This window comes from Rattus rattus, chromosome 5 (assembly GCF_011064425.1).
Source record: "Rattus rattus isolate New Zealand chromosome 5, Rrattus_CSIRO_v1, whole genome shotgun sequence".
Classification (NCBI taxonomy): domain Eukaryota; kingdom Metazoa; phylum Chordata; class Mammalia; order Rodentia; family Muridae; genus Rattus; species Rattus rattus.
This window is the reverse complement of record NC_046158.1, coordinates 114,442,103-114,462,419: the sequence shown is the minus strand read 5'-3', so window position 1 is coordinate 114,462,419 and position 20,317 is coordinate 114,442,103. Positions and strand designations below refer to the sequence as shown.

At 43.2% G+C, this 20,317-nt stretch overlaps 1 protein-coding gene and 1 pseudogene across 2 annotated transcripts in view; one reads left to right on the top strand and one right to left on the bottom strand.

Moving 5' to 3' along the window:
- Positions 1-7,290, bottom strand: part of Plcb1 (phospholipase C beta 1) — a 671,578-nt gene extending 664,288 nt beyond the window's left edge. Inside the window, exon 1 of one of the 2 annotated variants that reach the window (XM_032904282.1) lies at positions 6,725-7,290. In XM_032904282.1, coding sequence (XP_032760173.1) covers positions 6,725-6,823 — 99 coding nt within the window. In that variant the 5' untranslated portion in view covers positions 6,824-7,290. The remainder of the gene's footprint in view (positions 1-6,724) is intronic. The other variant, XM_032904280.1, reaches the window with a different exon arrangement.
- Positions 7,291-12,473: 5,183 nt separating this feature from the next.
- On the top strand, positions 12,474-15,795 carry LOC116901010 (annotated as a pseudogene).
- The last annotated feature ends 4,522 nt before the right edge of the window (positions 15,796-20,317 follow it).

Sequence of the window (20,317 nt, the reverse complement as noted above, 5' to 3'; positions counted from 1 at the left end):
GCTACTGCACTGGGAGCGGATAATGTCTGCATCAGGTGTTATGGAGAGGAAATGGACTGCAATCAATCCAATTCCTTTGGGACACAAGATGCCACCAAACTTTTCTTCTTTAAAATGGTTATTTTGTATTATGTGAATTCTTCCTCCATGTTTACATGTTATAATTTTTTAAATGCTAAATTAAAAACAAAATGAAAGTTGGGGAACAGCCAACTGATACAGCACCTGGTTAGTATAGACAGAGACCCTGGATTCAGCTTCCATCACAGAAACAGAGATGAAGGAAGGAAAGAAAAAGGGGAATGAAAAAATATATCCTGACAACGGTGTTCTGTGAGCCTGCTATGCTGTGCAGGTAACTGTCTGTGTGCATTCCTCCCTCTGGTTGAGTTTCTGGAGCTATGTTTCTTCCTGTGGGGCACTCTCCACTCCTGTTCCCCTTTCCTCAATCCGCCTCAGAACAGATAAGGACCTAATCAGGGGTCATCTACGCTAAGGTTCAACCACTTTTGTTGTTACTGCTGAAGACAGGGTCAGTTTCGGCAATAATAAAAAAATGCTGTAGGCTGAAGTGGTTTGGTTTAGATTCCGTTCAAAATAAAAATAGCTGTTGTAGATTAAAAACAGGCCTAAGCGTCTATGGAGTTACCAGTCATAAAAAGCTACCCAGAGGGTAGGGACGGTGTTAAGAACAGACTCTGGATCTTTTCAGGCTGGCCAGTAATGATGTCCCTAGAGAGTATGTTGGTGACAAGTGACTGACTACTCCGTGGAAACCGATGCACCAGGACACATGACTTGTATTTATTTTTTTTCTTACATTAATGTTCCACTGTGATGTAAACCTTGGCTCTCCTGTATCATCTCCCATAGAGAAAATATATTCTTGTCCATTTACATTATAGTCATTATTGATAGTCAACAGAGAATCAGAGTTCTTTGGACAGACAAGAAATGACATATGCAGATAGTTTTAATTTTTTTATTCAGTTTACATATTTGTATATGTGCCTGGGTATAGTTATGTGCATCATATACATGCCTGTGGAGGTCAGACGAGGGCATCAGAGTCCCTGGAACTGAGTTATAAGTCATTGTTAACAACTGTATGGATGCTGGAAACTGAACCCCGGTCCTCTGCCAGAGCTAGGGCTCTTCAGTAATGACCCATTCCTGCAACCCCCATGTACTCCGTAGACAGTGATGATGCCTTCAGTCGGAAATCCACCTCTGTGCTACCCAACCTAGACCCACCTACTGTCAACTCAACTCTTCCTTCCATTCCCCATAACCTTTCCAAAGGGAATCTGCTGACTTCCCACTTCTGACACCCTCCTCTCTGCTCCCTTCACTAATCCTGTCAGAATTATCTTGTGCCCATTATAGAAAGCAAAACTGATTCTAAGGAGCACTGAAATTCAAGCTAAGCTCTTATAGAAGAACTGCCTTAACTGTGAAGTGCTTTTTAGTTGTTTTGTCCTTTCCCTTAGTATTTTTATTGGGTTGGCAAGGAGTACAGGAGGATATGGCTTATTTCAAATGGGAGGGGCCTTACTATAAATCTAGAGACCTAAGTTTTCTCAAATGTTCCCAACAACTCACTCCAGACTCTTGGCTTCTGAATGGTAGGTTGCCCTTACAAAAACAGGATGTCCCATGTGAAACCATACATACATGTGTGCATGTGTGTTCATGTGTGCACAAATGTGGGGTGTATGCAATGCATGAAGAAATAAAACTTCTGGGTGGTTTGTAAACTGGCTTGCTTGTAAAGAATGGATCCTGCTTTGAATTAAGTAGACTCATTTTCTTGGGAACATTTGAAAATTTTACAAAGGGTAAAAATAGATGTTTTTCCTCTTTAAATTAAAAAATATAAAATTGAAACTCTTATTAAACGGAATGTAGTAAAAGTCTGGAAATTACAGACTGTAGTTTGTAGAATAAGAGTGGTATCTAACTTGTACAGGCTACCTTCCTAAGATCCGTGAATCCATTTCTATTTCTATTTCTGTAGCTTGCTTGTTTTTCAAAACTCCCTTTTATTGGGAGGTTCCTGTATACCAGAAATGATACAAGGAGATGCATATGAACCCCAATAGCTCTTCTGTAATATAAGAAATACACTAGACATATTACAGTTAAGAAACATGGGGTAGGGATAGACTATGCAACTTACCCACAATGTGCTATGAATTTAGGAGCCAAGAGTGAAAAACAGAAAAGAAAAAAGACCAGACCTGACCAGATCTAAGACTGCACAAATGATACATGCCTTTAATCCCAGCACTCAGGAGGTAGAGGCAGGCTGATCTTTATGAATTTGAAACCAGTCTGGTCTACAAAGAGAGTTCCAGGACAGTCATGGCTGTTATACAAAGAAATACTATAAAGGAAGGAGGAAGGAGGAAGAGGGAGGAGGAGGACGAGGAAGACGAGGAGGACAAGGAGGAAAAGATGATAAAGAAAAAAAGAAAAAGAAAAATGGGGAGAGGGAGAGGAAAGGAGACTCCCCAGAGGTTGGAAGATTAAAAATAATGTCCAAGGTTTGAAACATTGGCAGGCCAGAGGCTGGGGGCCAGGGGCAGGAGGGTGGATTACACAGTTTTGGATCATTCCTTTCCTATCTCCTGTTTAATTACTGAGTAGCAGTTTCCTCTAAGACTGAAACATTCTATTCTGCAGGGAAGTTTCTTAAACCAAAAGATAAACAACTAAGAGTATCTTCAGGAAGTCCCTGAAACAGACCAAATTTACTGGGCCACTTACTCCCTAGAGTAAACAATAAAGACAACAAAGAGTCAGACTGCAAAGAAAATTCACAGATAAAACCAGCTCCCTGGAAGAAGAAGAAACCAACCAAGCTGCCTAGAGAAGGGTTAGCCCAACTGAGTGGCTTGGAAAGGACACTCTCCAACCTGTTGAGCTGGCTGCTGGCTGCCCAATATGCTCCAGGTTCCCAGTTTTCTGAGTTGTCTCTTTTGCTGGGGTAGACTTTGGTGACATCGGTGAGTCATTTCTGTTTCTGCAAGTAACTCCTTACCCACACTCCTGTAATTAACCTTAATAATAATTATTGTTCACCAAGTTGAACTTCAGAGTTATCTGTACTGGATCTGTCATGGCTCCCTATCTGGGGCAAGTAGATATGTGTGTAGTATTTTCCCAGGAAAAGTTTGATCTCATAACACCAATCCAGACAGAACTCAAAACTCAAAGGAATGAAGGCTCTCTTGCTAAGTAAATTACGATCCACTGTCTACCTCACTACTCCTGTAACACCCACAGTACAAAGAACTGACCATGTCCCACCTTTAATCTGGTCATATGCAAATACGAGGTAAAAGGCTGTGATTTGCTTTTTTGCTGTTATTGGTAAACATGCAGCTACCATAAGTCAGTACTTTCTCCTTTCACTGAGTCCAGGAAGACAGGATCAGGCTTTGTGATGTTATATTATGTCACAATTACTAGTTTTAAACTATTACAACAATCCAAACCTTCCCTCTGGCTTCTAAAGACTCACAGGTCTTCCTTGACACAACAGGGAGTGTCTGGGTACACAGCACAGCAGAGTATCTGTGGAGCCCAGCTCCTGCTCTGGGCCACTTGATACCTGTTGTCCTCTGTTAGTGACTCTGTCAGTGCCAACCATCCCTAGAACGTCCACAACCTGACCAGGACTTTGGTAAAGAGCCAACAAGTTGTGCATGGCATAGCCCTGTCTAGGTGACGTCTCCCATTCCATATGGTGATTGGCAAAACAGGACTATTATGTTGTGTAGCACTTTAATATCTGAAATACCACCCAACATGCCACTTTTAAATTCTCAGTATGCACTGCGGTGTCTAATACAAAAGCAAAATATCTATGGGATTTGCCCGCGCTCCCTCTTTATAGACTAGAAAGCAGTTATTCATTCCAATCCGAGTATTGATGCTTCAGTAAATAACCCCAGAGGATCTAACAAGGCAGCCACTGGGGTGTTTCCAATTCCTAGATGACAAATGTCTTAAAATGTAAGCATAGAGACAAAATTAAATTCACAAGCCACTGAACATTTATGTGGGCTAAGAAGCTACAGTAACAGTTCATTCACAAACCTTCCCCCTGGACATACACAATGATGTTTCCCAGAGCAGCAAGCACCACGGCCACATTAACTAAGGCCTTGTAGGAAAGGTACACCCTCTAGCCCTAGCCCAGAGCTGAATCAGAAACAGGACAGAGCCAGCAATCCCAGGACTAAAAGGACTTCTGTATGCTTCTGATGGGAGAAATAAAGGGAAGGTTGCATGATCCTACAGGATTCCCACAGAATGTATAGGGGATGTGGTATTTCCAGTTTTGTACAAGAGACAACAAAGGTGCAACATGTTTATTTGTCCAGAGTCACACTGCTGAGCTAGAGAACCCAGACCTCTGATTCAAGCTTCGGTTTTCTTTGTCTTGAAAGCGAAGCCTCACGAAGATGCGATAGAAACAGTCAAACAGATCAAACCGGCTTGGTGCTAATAGAGGAAAGTAGGAGTACTGGAGAAGGGGATGCCCAGGCACTACAACAGGGATACTAAGAATGTCTTATTGCCTCCTAGTGCACAGATGACAGAAAGCAAGAGAGCCAAGTGCCTGCAGGATATTTCTCTAAAGTCCAGTTAATTTGTCCTCTGGGTGTACTCTGTTTTCTCTTTATGAAGACCTCTAGGCTCCCTCCCAAGTATGTGCCTGCTTAGCACAAGCTTCCCCAAGAACTCACTGCTGCTTTGAGTGGACGACTCTGCCCACTTCTCCCTTCTCCTAGGGCTGACTATTGGCTTCTCCATCATTCCTGGAGCATCATTTGATCTTGGTGTTTTGATGATTTCGGATCTCTTTTATTTAGCATGTCCACTCTATAATGGGAGAGATTTCACCTACTTTCTCCATCACCCCCAACATGGAGTTCAAGACAGGCACTGATGAAGTGAGCCTGGAACGTTCGCTACTTAAACACATGTAGCACGAATCACCTATCTGGATATCTAGAACCTTCATTCTCAAAATTATTTTCTCAAAAAACAGACTTTATGGAGAATTAATAAAATACAGCTTAAAGAGCATTAAATAAAAGGAATTCCCAGCTTATGGCCAAAACTAACCCCATTTTACTCTGGAACTCTGCCCCGTCCCCCAATTCTCTCCCCTTCCCCCATCCACTCCCTGCCTTTCCCCTCCTCTTCTCTCTCTTTCTCTCCACTTTACCCCTTTCTTCTCTTTCTCAGATCCACCCTTTTATTTGCTAAGGATGTCTAGGGACTAGAACATTGTATTTCTGAAATGCACTTTCCTTTTGTTTTCTTGACAAAAACAATTCATTTGTGTCTGAGTTATTGTTTGGATTCTATTGCATTTCTAACAGCCTCCGGTTCAATTAGACTGGGAGGGAAGGCGGACAAGTGCAAAGCCCTTGGTAAAGAGGGTGTGTTTGCATCCTTGCCTACATCATTTGGTAATTGGCCAGAGATTTCAAGGAGGCTGTGGCTCGTACTGCAAGTTCAGTTTGCGATTCCAACTGGACAAAATATAGACACGGATGCACTCAGCTAAGTAATTGGATTCGCTACCTGGAATATTTAAATTGTTTTCAGACACTGGAAATTGGCTTAAGAAGATTAAAGTAAAATACCCGGGAGGATAACAGGCTGTAATTTACGGAGGTGGGAAATCATCGCGGTTAGAGGACCTGTTCATTCTCCTACAGTTGCTCCGGATAGGAGATGTGTTAATCATTAGGGTTGGAATTTCTTTAGGTCCTGACAGCTCGGGTTTATTCGGGTAAGTTGCTCTTATCAAACCCATTGGATGACACCCAGGAAGCTACATTGATAGTGTAGTGTGCGCATTTTCAGTAAGAAGCCTTTAAGTGTTCTGAAGGAATCTAGGGTGAAGGGAAGGGAGAGGTCATAGGAAGTCCTGAAGCTGGTCAGGATCTCTCCTATATAGCAAAGGGTGCAAGTGCACCAGAGGATGAAGTTATAGGTCTATTTCAAAGTGAAGACTTAAGCAAGCTCATTTCTGAAAACCTGGCCCTGTCTGCAAGCCTGTTTTGTGCTCCTCAGCCCTAACAGCCCCTCATCTGCTCACCAATCAGCCTCTTGTGTGCACTCACAGCCCTTCCCAAGGCCCCTCACTCCACAGCCAGGCGCTAAAGTTTGGCATCAACGACCACCTGTCGGCTGTACCGCTGTGTCCTCTGCTGCTGCGTGGCCAGCATTAAAAATGCTCAAGAGTTAGCGGTAACTACAACGTTTTGGAGCTGGATGGTAAGTAGCAGCGTAACCGGACGCCTTAGCTAGCTAGCCGAGGGGGTGGGTGTGTTTGGGGGTTGCGTCTAGTTCTCTCCAGCGCTATCCAGCTGGCCCTAACTTCATGCTCTTTCCAAACTCTCAGTACCTGTCACTGGGTAAAACCTGTCCCTCTGGCTCCACTGGCCCCAAAGACTTAAGTCTCTCAGAGGTGCTGGCCAGACCCACCAAAGATGTCAACTCTAAACCCCCTAGGAGGAGGAGAGCGCGCGAAAAGCTACCACCTCCTGCCACCCACCCAGGCAGCTGGCAACCTGTGCGCCCCAGGCTGCCCGCACCCGCTCCAGCGCCCCATTGCATAACGCGCCCCTCGCCCCACCCCCACCTAGCCCGCCCTCGGGTGCCCGGCCCGCACCCCACCGCGCCGCCCCTCACTTACATCATCCCACTTGACGAATTTGGTGCCCTTCTTGAGGCTGTCGGACACGCACACGGGCTTGAGTTGCAAGGCGTGCACTCCGGGCTGAGCCCCAGCCATCTGGGCTCATCGGGGCTCCGGGCGGCCCGGGCGAGCGCAGTGGAGACGGGACGCGGAGCTCCGGGCGCAAGCGGGCTTGGCTCTCGGTTCAGCAGGCTCTTGCCTCCGCTGCCCGCCGACCTCCCGGCCTCTTGGCCTCCGCACCTCTGGCCCGCGCCGCTTAGTAAGCGGGACTACACGCGAAGGCACAGCAGCCTGCCATGCCCCGGGCGGGACGCAGGGTCTGGAGCCCGCGGTGATTGTAGAGCCTCGGGAGACAAGAAGGAGCAGAGCCCGGCAGTGCGAGCCGCCCGCCGCCGGATCCTGCTCGGCCGCCGCCTGGAAGCGCACCATTCAGCACATCCTCTGTGCACAGAGGGAGCGCGCGAGTGACACGCTCCGGTCCCCTCCTCCCTCCGCTCCTCCCGCCCCTGCTCCGCCACCCTCGCTCGCGGTCCTCCTCCCCCAGCTCCCTGCCCAACTTTGCGCGCTGGGTCAGCGACAGCAAGCGGGGACGCAGCGGCACCTCCCGGTTCCCGGGCCCCACTGCAGCCGACGCCTGCGCCGCACACCCTCTGAGCATGCCCGGTGCCCTGAGCCAACGCCAGGGTTTGGGGGCCTTTCTGGGAACCTGGATGCCGATTTGGTTGGTTGTTAATCAGATTCTAACCTGTATATAAAGAAGGACGTTAAGGAGGAATGGGGAGAAAGCCCTAGGCTTTCTTTGTCTCCTGGGCTCTCCGGCCTTTTCAGAGAGGGTTCTCATTTTTATAGAGGAGAAGCACTTGAGAGGTTTAGATCAGGAACTCCAGAGAAACCTTGCCGGGCCAGAAAGTTGACAGCTTCTAATCTGGACGGCCCACAAACAGTGTTTAGGAAATAAAAAGTTCAGGGGAGGAGGGCAAAGCTTTTATTCCTCCAGGAAGATGAAAGGAGTGGGCTTGGGGTCTGGGCAGGATGGGAGCCCTGTAGAATCAATCGTAGGTGTAGGGATGTCTGTCTTGACTTCACAAGGTTGATACTGACAAGTGTTTGAGAGGTTGTGGAGCAACTAGAATCTTCATTCATGACAGGGGTGGAGGGTGGGGTATAAAGTGCTAAATCTACCTTAGAAAATAATCTCTAATAAAGTTAAACTCACACGCTCCAGAAATTCTACTCCTGAGTTTTTTTGTCCACACAAAGGAAAACATACATAGACCTGTCCAGCAATGTCAAACAACAGGTGACTAGAGAAACAAACTTTAGTACGTATATATGTTCCCCAAACTAGATTACTATTCCATGATAATAAAGGACAGACACTCCAAAACATAACCCACGAGCACACAAAGTTTAAGCTTAGTGAAACGAGTCGACCAAGAGCGTGCAACCAGATGCCCTCTGCACGGTCTGTAGAATAGTCCACGTGTTCTATGGTGACAGAAAGTAGATCATGGAGGTACCTGTGGTACACTAGGGTATACACACTGAGAGAGAGAGAGGAGGAGGAGGAGGAGGAGGAGGAGGAGGAGGAGGAGGAGGAGGAGGAGGAGGAGGAGGAGGAGGAGGAGGAGGAGAAGGAAGGAAGAAGAAGAAGAAGAAGAAGAAGAAGAAGAAGAAGAAGAAGAAGAAGAAGAAGAAGAAGAAGAAGAAGAAGAAGAAGAAGAAGAGGAAGAGAAGAAATATGACTTTCAGCCTTTTTTCTCTATGTACTTAGTTCTTAGGTTCTATTGCTACAGTGAAACACCGTGACCAAAACGCAAATTGGGAAGAAGAGGATTTATTTGGGTTGCCTGTCCAATCATAATCCATCATTGGAGGAAGTCAGGATTGGGAACAGGAGCCTGGAGGCAGGAGCTGATGCAGAGGCTTTGAAGGAGCACTGCTTACTGGCTTGCTTACTCAAGGCTTGCTCAGCCTACTTTCTTATAGAACCCAAGACCAGTAGCCCAGGGATGTCACCATTCATAATGGGCTAGGACCCACCCCCATTGATTACTAATTGAAAAAAATGCCTTACAGCTGGATCTCGTGAAGGCATTTCCTCAACGGGGGCTCCCATCTGATGACTCTAGATTGTGTCAGGTGACACATAAACCAGGCAGTACACCAAGTCACTGCGGGCCGAAGTTTATAAACTCAACCAAAACATTACTAAATATATCTGAAAAGCTAAGGGTGCATCCCAGTGCTAGATCTTTTACCTGATATGTATAGAATTCTGTTATGAATCCCAAATGCCACCTGAATATATATCCACAGACTAACAGACAGATGGTAGATTATCAATGGGTAAGATGGAAAACCAGTTATATTCTTGGAACTATCACAAGGAGTTAGGGTTTCTGTTATCCTTGGAGGGCTTATCTTGTTCTTGGAGCAACTTCACACACACACACACACACACACACACACACACACACACAGAGAGAGAGAGAGAGAGAGAGAGAGAGAGAGATACAGAGACAGAGACAGAGACACAGAGACAGAGACACAGAAAGAGATGGAGAGACAGAGAAAGAAAAAGTGACAAAAAGAGACAGAGACAGAGACAGAGAGACAGAGAGACAGAGAGAGACAGAGATTAAAAGACTTGTTTCATTCTGGACCTTCCATACCAAAGTACAGGATAGATCTGATGCCAAGTAGTGGCCCTGACTCACCAGCTACCTCACAGAAGGCAATGCCCTCAAGATCCACATTCATGTTAATCATCAATGACCACAATAAGTCTCTTCTTCCAAGGCTCCAGATCATCTCAATAATCCTTACTGCACGCCCTACCAGGTTGTTTTGTCCTAGTCTGGTCTTTCCTTTTCTCTCCCTCAATTATTTCAGCATCCACTGAAATAATTATTGAGCAGAAAGCTGTAGTTGGAGTACCTTAGGAAGTCAAAATAGACAGAGGCTGCTCCCTAAAAGGTACTCTAGAGGAACCGTAGGCCAAAGTACTAGCTGAACGATTCCCAGGCACTCCATAATGGATTCCTTCCCATCCATCGGCATCTCTACCCTTTTTTATCTTCAAAGCAAATGCTAAATTGTTTAGCTGGCAACCATGCTTAGTGATGAATTATGAAACTAATTATAATCATTCCATTTTCCTCCACTGACCTTTGTCTGTAACTGCTTGAGACATAAGAGAGTCAAATCTAATGAATAAGGTGAAGGTTGGGTACTTCTGAGGAAAATCTCTAATATTTAGGTCCCTTCTTCTCTCTCTTCCTTCCCCTTTGCTTGCCCTCTTCCCCCCTTGTTATTTCTCTCTACCAAATAGAACAATGGAGAGAGGGAGGGAGGGGAGGGGAGAGGGAGAGGGGAGAGGGAGAGGGAGGAGGTGAGGAGAGGAGAGGGAGGAGAGGAGAGGAGGGAGAGGAGAGGAGAGAGGAGAAGAGAAGAGAAGAGAAGAGAAGAGAAGAGAAGAGAAGAGAAGAAAAGAGAAGAGAAGAGAAGAGAAGAGAAGAGAAGAACAGTGTTCTTCCTGGACTCTATAAGCCTCTAAACCATCTCTAGACTTTCTGATAAATGTCATAGTGCATATCTTCACCAGCTAATCTTTAATGTTACTCTTAGCTGATCTACCATATAGAATAATTGACCCTTTGTAATGGTTAGTTTTAATAGTCAATATAGCCTAGAATCATTGGATGTAATTATCTCCACCAGGTTGGCCTGTAGGCAAGTCTGTAAGGGATTCCCTCCCTTGTTAACTGATGCAGGAGGACCCAGTCCATCATAGACAACACATTCCCTAGGCTGTGTCCTGAACTGCATAAGAAGGAAGAAAGGTAGCCAAAAGCAAGCAAGCAAGCAAGCAAGCAAGCACGTATTCTCTGTTCTCGATAGTGGATGTGGTTTGATTTATTGCTCGTGTTCCTGCCTCAACTTCACCAAAATGATAGACTATGATCTGGGTCACAGAGCCAGCAACTGGTACCGACTCCCGGGAAGTTTGATGTTAGAATCCTGACTTGTTATTTAGATCTGAGTAGGTTCTTATCTGCTTATAACATATATACAAATATTCCAAATTCTCTCGAAACTGTATTACAGCACACAGACTTCTCTGATCAGTTTGTAGGGCCGTGAGACTTGGTACACTGGAAAGGACTTTTGTAATTCTTCCTAATAGCCAGCTATTCCAATTACTAGATGTGTGAGCATGAAAAAATGATCATAACTTCTGAAATGAAATATGCTAGTGTGCAAGTAATGATGGTGAGGGCTAGTTCCTGGTACTTTTCCAAAGAGTTTTATGCCCTCGATGGTTTATTACTCATATTAACCCTATAAACTGTGTTTCTCTTTATTCTATACTTGAGGAAAATGAGTCAGAGGAGCAGGAAATGATTAGCACAAATTTTCTACCAAGTACAAATTAAGAGCCAAAATCCAAACCTAGGATGTTGGTCCAGGAATTGCCTCACAAACCACACCACACCGATTTCAGTCAGACAGGGATAGTTTATTGAGCATAGGCCACAGGACTGGTCAGGACCAGAACCCACATTCGGGAACTGAATCATGACCATGAGTTAGGATCCTGCGGGGTTTTTAAGCCCCAAATCCACAAACTTCTGTTATTTCACCAATCAGGATTTAGGCTTAGGGGGAGTTCCTTAGGGACATGTCTTTGTTGTACACTTGTCCTGTTCCCATTGGTTGGGGTATTCAACTGTGGCAGGGGACTTGTCTTGTCTAATATTCATGGCCTAACTTGTCTACCGGGATGGGACTTGACTAACATTCATGTCTCAACTTGCCAATCAGAGTGCCAGTTACCCATGTACATGTCTCTTCTTGCCAAGTAGGATGTCAGTTCCCAGGAAGTTCTTGGGAAATTAAATTTTACTGGACCACTACTCAAAATAGAAGTCTTACTCCAAATACTTTCTTATATTGGTGCCAGTGTCTCTCTTATGTTGGGGTCTATCCCAGGGTCAGATTCTACCACAAAAGCTTATATACCGGTGTAGGAAATACTATTGGGTGGTTGGTTTGGGTCCAAGTTCATTATAGGTAACTATAAAAAAACAGTTCTATTGACTTTTTATCATGATATATTATTTCCAAGGGTACAGAACAGAACAGAACATGTAATCAATCTTGGCACTGGAAAGTTTTCTATTACCAGCAGAAACATGAGAAAGTTTCCTTATAATGGCAGACTAACCAAGTAACTCTTACCTAGGCCTTAACAAGTCCCCAGGTCAACAGATGCAATCACCACAATAATGTATCTTGAAAAGTAATTATAATGACCAAATGCCATCCTGTGTGTTAAGTCCTTGCTACATAGCATTAATCCATGGTAGTTAACAAACATACGTGCAGTAATTTTACAAATATAGTAAACTGCCTGCATGAGCCCTAAAATAACTGAATCTTCAAAATAGAACCCTAATTCTGTGGTCTTGTGATTCAGTCAGCTCCATTTTTGCAATGATTCTATAAACTCTAATCGGATCCATTTTCATCTCTAACCTTCTAGGATTGTAAAGCTCCCTTCCCTCATGAATAAATGAGCTCTAATTGCAACTAAGCATCCAGGTTCCTCTGACCCTGTCTCTCTTTAAATAATGGAGAAATACAAAGAAAACCACAGAGGTCCTGATTTGTAATAACATCTGGGTGGCAGTAAAAGCTTCCAGGTAGCTTTCCCCTTCCCTGCCTTACCTGCATAACAGCGATGGATACGGTCTACACAGCAACCTTGGGGCCACCTATTGAAGAAGGTAGAGCCACAGCTAGCCAGAGTCGCTTAATAGCTCTCTGGAAGGTCACTCTGATGACTTATTCATTTGTACAGTTCAGGGATGTGAATAAGAAATATATTTAGAGTGTTTGAGCCAAGAATTAAATGTCATTGGCATCACGGATATAATTATACTCCTCTATAATAGAAGAGATAAGGCTTACATATCTTAGATGGTAAATAGGAAAATACACCCTGGTGGCATTGCTTGCCAAGTTCTGACTCAGTGAGGACTGTTATCCAGCGAGATGTAGAGATGGGCAGAGCCCCAGAGAAGACAACATGAAATTATCACCAGCACATGGAAAGGATCCATATTTCCCCTTTCATCCAGGAAACCCTTTCCTTAAAGCAAAATACATTTCCCTAAATTCTATTGCACAAAAGAAAAAAAAAATACTGTATTGATGTTACAAAAAAAAATGGGCTTTCTTTTTCCTTCTTGAAAAATGACCTTAAATTCATTTAAGCTCTGCTTTACCCTTCACTTAAAGCAAAGGCTTTCATTGAAATTGGCTGATTGCCTTAAACACAATTCCAAAAAAAGACTTTTGAAGCTCAGATCCAAAAATGTTTAAGGAGAGAGACACCCAGCACACTCTGGATTTCACAGAAAATATTGGTGTAGGGGAAGGAAGACTGCAGAAAAAAACGCCTCCCACTGGAAGGAAGTGTCCCTTCCCTGCTTCACCCACTGCTCTCTCTGGCCCACAGACGGAGGGAGATGAGGTTCAAAGCACAATTTCATGAGTCAGTTTCTCTTCCAGACGTGTATCATCTCTGTTCACAAAAATAAACATCTCACTCCCTACTTCTTGCTTCAAATAAAACCACCATGTTGGTTCTCCAGAGATACCTACGTCATAAGTGACAGAACCTGAAGAATTCCTTTCTGTTTTCATGCGTTCGGATGCTATGAGTGGATTTTTTTCAAATGGTTTGCCTTATGGTTAGATTATAGTGAATTCACCCCTGAGTTTAGGTGAAGCTAAACTCTACATTTCTGTACTTCCTTTCCTGTCATCTACACAGATTCCCGTTGCAATTGCTGATGTAGTGGCAACAAAAACAAGCAAACAAAACAAAACAAACAAACAAAAAAAACCCACAGGAAGCATTCACCAGTATTTTCAGTATTTTTCCAAGACTTTAATACACATCACTATGACCAAAAGCAAACTTTGCAAGCATCCTCGGTTACAGAAAAAAAAAATGTATTACTAAAACCTACAGGATGCTCAGAAGAAATGCTGTTGGAAGAAACCCTGTTGAAAACTTCTGGCAGCTGCCCAGTACCAGTTCTCATGGTATTGAAGTAGTAGGACTCTGGTTTAATTTAGAGTTACTTTGCCTCATTCATTGTCCTGCTTCTCCTGTTACCTGAAATTCAGGCTTAATGGAGGACATTCTGCTCATGAGATGACTTTAAGAATTAAAGCCAGGAATTGGACAGTTGGTCGATGTGAGGGAAAATATTTCTTTTGCACTTAGATTTGGGTTTTTTTTGGGGCGGGAGTTGGTTGGTTGGTTGGTTGGGGTTTTTTTTCTTGTGGAGCCATGTTGAATCCTCTCTCTGACATATCTACAAGCAACAAACACCAGCTGCCTCTGGTGCCCCACAGGCTCCCAGATATGCATACAGCTGATGGAAATGTTTGGGAAGGATTTGAAGGTGTGGCCTTGTTGCAGGAAGTATGTCACTGGTGAGACCTACTGATGAGATTTGAGGTTTCAAAAGCCTTACACTATTTCCACTGTGATCTCTGCCTCCTACTGTTTCTTTGCTCAGCTTCAACAAACTCTAACCCTCCCAGCTAAACACATTCTTTTCTAAGTCATGGTGTTTTGCTACAGCAATAGGAAAGTAACTTAAGATGCTACAACTTTGCTAATTGTCTTTCAGGGCTCTTGTCTGCAGATGGGGAAACTATCTTTTGTTTTATTACCGTGTGTTTGGCAGAGTTTTGGCCCTGATAAAAGTGCTGCTTCTGAGTCATTCTACTTTAAAAATTTTTTACCCTGATTTCCAGGATCAGGACAGAAGCGCTGGCTTTCGTGAAAAAGAACTGTACTTAAAGCATGTCTGAGCATGGGTCGCGAGGGAGCTAGCACAGTGATGCATTTTATTTAAAATGAATCCCAACGCTACAGTAGCAGCTACGTAATTCCAGTGTATATCACCAGTTATGTCAATCTAGCATGATTTACAGACACTGGGAAGTCTCACTTTTTCCTCACTTAAATATCTTTTTTGATTAATACTGATATATGTATGCTAGGGAATGATAAACAAAGCTTTAGACCGTTTAACTCTTCATCAAACTAAATACTGTAACTCAAAAAATTTTCTAGCGTTCCTCTGGTTTTAAAACCCAAACTAGAGGAGCGCAGGGAATGCACTGAGCCAGGGGGCTGCCAGTATATTCTCTGGAAACCTTCGGAGCTGGGTCTCAGTGGCCCTTGGGCTCCGCCCTGGAGACGGAGTTTATGTCCACTTATGGAGGACACAGAGTTGCAGAGGAAACTAGATCTTGAGATCCGCACGAGGGAAGGGACGCAAACCTCTTTTGTTACTGGAGATCTGAGAACGCAGATCCTGGGCAAGACCCTCTGTTCACTGTTGTCATCAACAAGGAGACAAGAGTCCGGAAAGGGAATTGGATGGAGCAGGCCCCAGAGTGGCCTTTCGCCCTCAGCATCAGCAGCGGGTATGGAGATGAGAGGTGACAAACACCCTCCAAGTGGAGAGCAGGGGAGGCCTGCAGAACTGGACTGAGGCACTGTGGCAGCTCTTCTTTGACGCGAGCCAGTGGAAGCGCTGTTGTGATGGAAGTTAGGAAGATCGAAACTCCTGCTCCCCTGGAACGACCCCAAGCACTGGCCGAGGAGGAGTCTTTATACCACCAGACAGCCATTGTGAGAGCGTCACAGCTGTGACAGACATCCTGGCCCAGAGGGAGGGCATAAGGCTGGAGTGGAGCCGCCCCCACCCTGGCTAGCAATGTTTACAGACCAGCCTGCCTTGCATAGTTCTTAATCACCTCCCTCAGTGGCCTCAGTCCCAAAATGGATGCAGCCCCCGCCCTGCCCTGGGGAAGACCCTGAACCTTTCCCTGGATGCTGCCCCCTGCAGACCATTCCCTTGGGTCTTCTCACTCCGTTGTACACCCTCCTCCCCATAGCGATCCCCACAATCCAGAGGTTTCTACAGCAAAAGTCAGCTCAGCTCAGCACATGGCTCCAGTCCCCAGTGTGAGAGGCACCAGCAAGAGGATCTAGCCAAGAGAGAAAATGACCCAAGGACAACTGGGTTCTAGGTCCAGCTGGCCAGCTTGGGTTTCTCTTCCTCCACTGGACTAGTAGGGAAGGCTGGGGAGGGGATGGTATCGAGGAGACCAATCCTGGAGCTGGCTAGGATCCCCCTAAGCACTTCCTAGGAGAAAATTGAAATAACTCTGCCCTACCTCCCTGCACTAACCAGCCTCCAGGGCTGTATTGGAGAGTGGGGAGGAAAGCACCTCCCTTGTGACCCCTGTATCAACCATTAAAGTTATTTAACAGCTAAATAAATAAATAAATAAATAAATAATCTGTCATCGTAGATACAGTTTTCTGATGCCAATCCACCCTCAATAGATAATTTTGAGCTAGAAGATTTGCAATCCCCAGAAGGATTGCAGGTTCTAGGATTGCAGTTTAAATAGCTAAGCCTTTGAAACGATTGTTTTAGTTATGGTTACTGTTGCTGTGATGAAACACCATGACCAAAAAAAAAAAAAATCTTGGAGAGGAAAGGGTCTATTGTACTCGGAGTTCATCACCCAAAGCAGTGAAAGCAGAAACTGATCAGGGTGGGAATCTAATCTAATGTAAAGGTCACATGTAAATATTGTATTGAAGTGTATGCATTTATCTACCACATATTATCCATACTACACATTAAACATCAGGAAAAATGGGCAAACACGCGCAGAGAACTTGAAAGGCTAGCTCAGACAGGGAGCCGGTAGCAATGCTTCTGCTACAAATAGGAAAATAATGTGGAAAATGGTTTCCTTAAAATTGCAGTTAAAAAAATCCAATCGTAAATACAGAGCTACACAAAATAACTACATTTTGGACCAAAATGGATAATAATGATTATAATAATTAAAAAAATAATAACAATAGTAATAATACGTGTTTGTCTTAGGGTTTCTATTGTTGAGAAGAGACACCATGACCAAGGCAACTTTTATAGGAGACAATATTTAATTGAGGCTGGCTTACGGGATCAGAGGTTCAGTCCATTATCATCATGGCAGGAAGTATAGCAGCATCCAAGCAGACACAGTGTTGAAGAAGGAGCTGAGAGTTTTATGTCTTGATCAGAAGGCAGTCAAGACAATACTGACGTTCTCAGGAAGCTAGGAGGATGCTCTCTTTGCCCACCTCCACAGTGACACACTTTCTCCAACAAGGCCACGCCTCCTAATAGAATCACTTCTTGGGCCAACCATATTCAAACCACTACATGCCTTAAAAGAAATTAATTGCTTTTAAAATATTTATCATTAAAAGAAAAAAAAAGAAAAAGAAAAGGACAGTGAAGAAAGACCCTTCTAATGAATTCTGCTCTGCTATTTGAGGTGCGCTACTGCAGAACCAAAGAAAAACAAAAGGAGTTTGAAATAATCTCCTTGGATTAGTTCTGGTCTTGCCTTGTGGAAATGAGGACAGTAATTCCTGATTCCTTCCCACAATTTATTAAACCCAGTACAATGAGTAGCTCTGTGGTAGGAACAGTAAACATTTTTCTCAGCAGTTAAAGCATAGATATTACAAATTTTGTGGCCTGAATGGCAGTTTCTATCAATGCTACTTTACCATTACAAACTGAAAACAACTCCAGGTAATACCCAAGAGAGAGTTTATCTTCTGTGACCCAGTAAGTTCAGGATTTCCTGCTCTTCCTGCTCCTCCTCCTCTTCCTCTTCCTCCTCTTCCTCCCCCCTCCTCCTCTTCCTCCTCTTCCTCTTCCTCTTCCTCTTCTTCCTCCCTCCTCCTCCTCTTCTTCCTCCTCCTCCCTCCCTCCCCTCCTCTCTCTCTCTCTCTCTCTCTCTCTCTCTCTCTCTCTCTCTCTCCCTCCCCTTTTTTTTTTTTAAATAAGTAAAGTCTATTGGAGTGCAAAGCAGTGGTGGCATTTGCCTTTAATCCCAGCACTTAGGAGTCAAAGGCAGGTAGATCTCTATGAGATCAAGGCCAGCCTGGTCTACAGAGCAAGTTCTAGGACAGCCAAGACTACACAGAGAAACCTTGTCTCAAACAAAACAAAGCACAACAATGCAAGGTAAAACAAAACAAAACAAAACAAAACAAAAACAACACAGCAACATTAGCCAGACCCAAACTGAACACCATAGAGTTAGAATAGCCACTCTGCAGCTGTGGGGCTATGCTTTTGTCACTCTCGGTTTTATTTTTATGAATTTATTGCACACACACGTGCACGTGCGCACACACACACACACATACACACACACACCTCCCCACATATACACACACACATACACACACCACACACATACACACACACACAAGCACACAAGCACACACACACACACAAGACCCTGCACCTGAAGACAAAGTTAAAACTAGAAAACAATTTGCTTTATAGCCTCATTCATGACTAACATGTGTACTCCCTGCATTCTATCTATCCTTACTCCGCACCTAATACTAACATTGTTCCTGCTCCTTTCTAAATGTTATACACCAGTATATGCATTTGTTTAGACACACACATACCACAGCTTGCATATGAGGGAGAACATGCCACTTTTTTCTAAGATTGTGTGAGCTCCTAATATTATACATTATAAATCCACCTTGCAAATTTTGTAATGTAATTTAGAGCTGATTAATATTCCATTTTACAGTGCACTATAATTTTTTTTCTATTAATGGGCAACTAAGTTGGCTCCTCTCCTTGATATAGTGAATAAAGCCATAATACAATAAACATAGGCATGTAAATATTTCTAGTGGAGTATGAAGTTCTCTGGGAATGTGCTCAAGACTGAAATAGTTGATATATATATATATACATATATATATGCATATGCATATATATATTCTATTTTTAGTCTTTGAAGAAATTTCCAAACTGATTCCCATAATTGCTGAATTATTTTGCACCCTGTCAACAGTGAAGACTTTCTTTTCACATCAATCCAACATCTGCTGTCATATTTCTTGATTGTGATAATTTCTGACTGAGGTGAGGTGGTATCTTAGGGTAAGTTTAATATCTATTTCCTTGATTGTTAGGTATAGTGAGCGCTTTTAAAAAATACTTACTGGACATCTCCGTTTCCTCTCAGGAAGACTGCCTATTTGGTTCTTCTGGCCATTTGTTGTTTGGAGTTTTATTCTTTCGGTGTTTAATTTCTTCAATTTCTTTGTAAATTCGGGATATTAGACCTTTGCCTGAAGTGTAGCTGGCAAAGATTTTCTCTAGTCCTGTAGACTGTCTGCTTGTTCTGTTAGTAATTTTTTCCTGCTGTTCAGAAACTTTCTATTTTCATGGAATTCCATTTGTTAACACTTTGGCTGGTTTCTGGTTCTTTTGGAGTTCTATTCGGGAAGTTTTGCCTTCTCCAGTGCCTGGAAGAGGATTCCCTATGTTTTCCTTTAGAGGTTTTAGCTCTTTGGTTTTAAATTAATGTTTTTGATTAATTTTGAATTGATTTTTATACAAACTGAAAGGAATGAATCTAATTTCATTCTTCTTCAGGCAGATACCCAGTTTGGCTGCACCATTTGTTGAATATGCTATCTTTTTTCCCAATACATGCTTTTGCATTCTTTGTCAAAATTAAATGGGCATAACTTCGTCATTTTATTTCCAGGCCCTTTAATTTGATCTACTGATCTGCCTGTTCACTTACTGTCAGTAACAGACTTTCTTAGTCACTATAGTTCTGCAATATAGTTTGAGGTCTGGTTTAATACTTCCAACAGAATTTCTGACCCTTAGAACTACTTTGGTTAATTTTGAGGTTTATGATCCCATGCTAATTCTTGATTTATTTACCTAAATTTGTGAAATATAACATCAGAATTTTGAGAATTTTTTATTAAACCCATAGATTAATAGCCATTCTCATAATATTAATTTTTCTGTCAGGAAAGTCTTTATCTCATCTAGTGTCTTCTTTAATCTCCTTTTCCCATGTCTCAACATCTTCATTGTAGAGGTCTTTGTCTTATTTTGTTAGATATATTCCTAAATACTTTTGGGTAATTATTTTGAACAGGACCATTTTCCCAATCTGCTTTTATGAAAGTACATTGTTGAAATGTGTGAAGACTACTGTTTTGCTCTGTTTCTGTTTATTTTGCATACTGCAACTTCACTGTGAGAGTTTTAGATCCATAGTAGATTCTATAAGGACTAAGTCATTTTATAAGAACCTAAATCATAGGCAAATAGCAATAATTTGATTTATTTTACCATTTTTATTCTCTCTCTCTCTCTCTCTCTCTCTCTCTCTCTCTCTCTCTCTCTGCCTTTTTGCCTTTTTCTATCTAATTGCTATTGCTAAGACATCAGACAGTATATCAAATAAGAGATACTGGGTATCCTTGTCTTATTCCTGATTCCTTATTCCTGATTCCTAAGGAAATACTCTTGAGACTGTCTCCATTTTGTAGGATGTGCTTCCCTAATTGGTCCTTGGTTGTGTCAATAAAAAAAGGAGGAATCCAGTTGCTGGGAGAAAGGAAAAAGGTGGGAC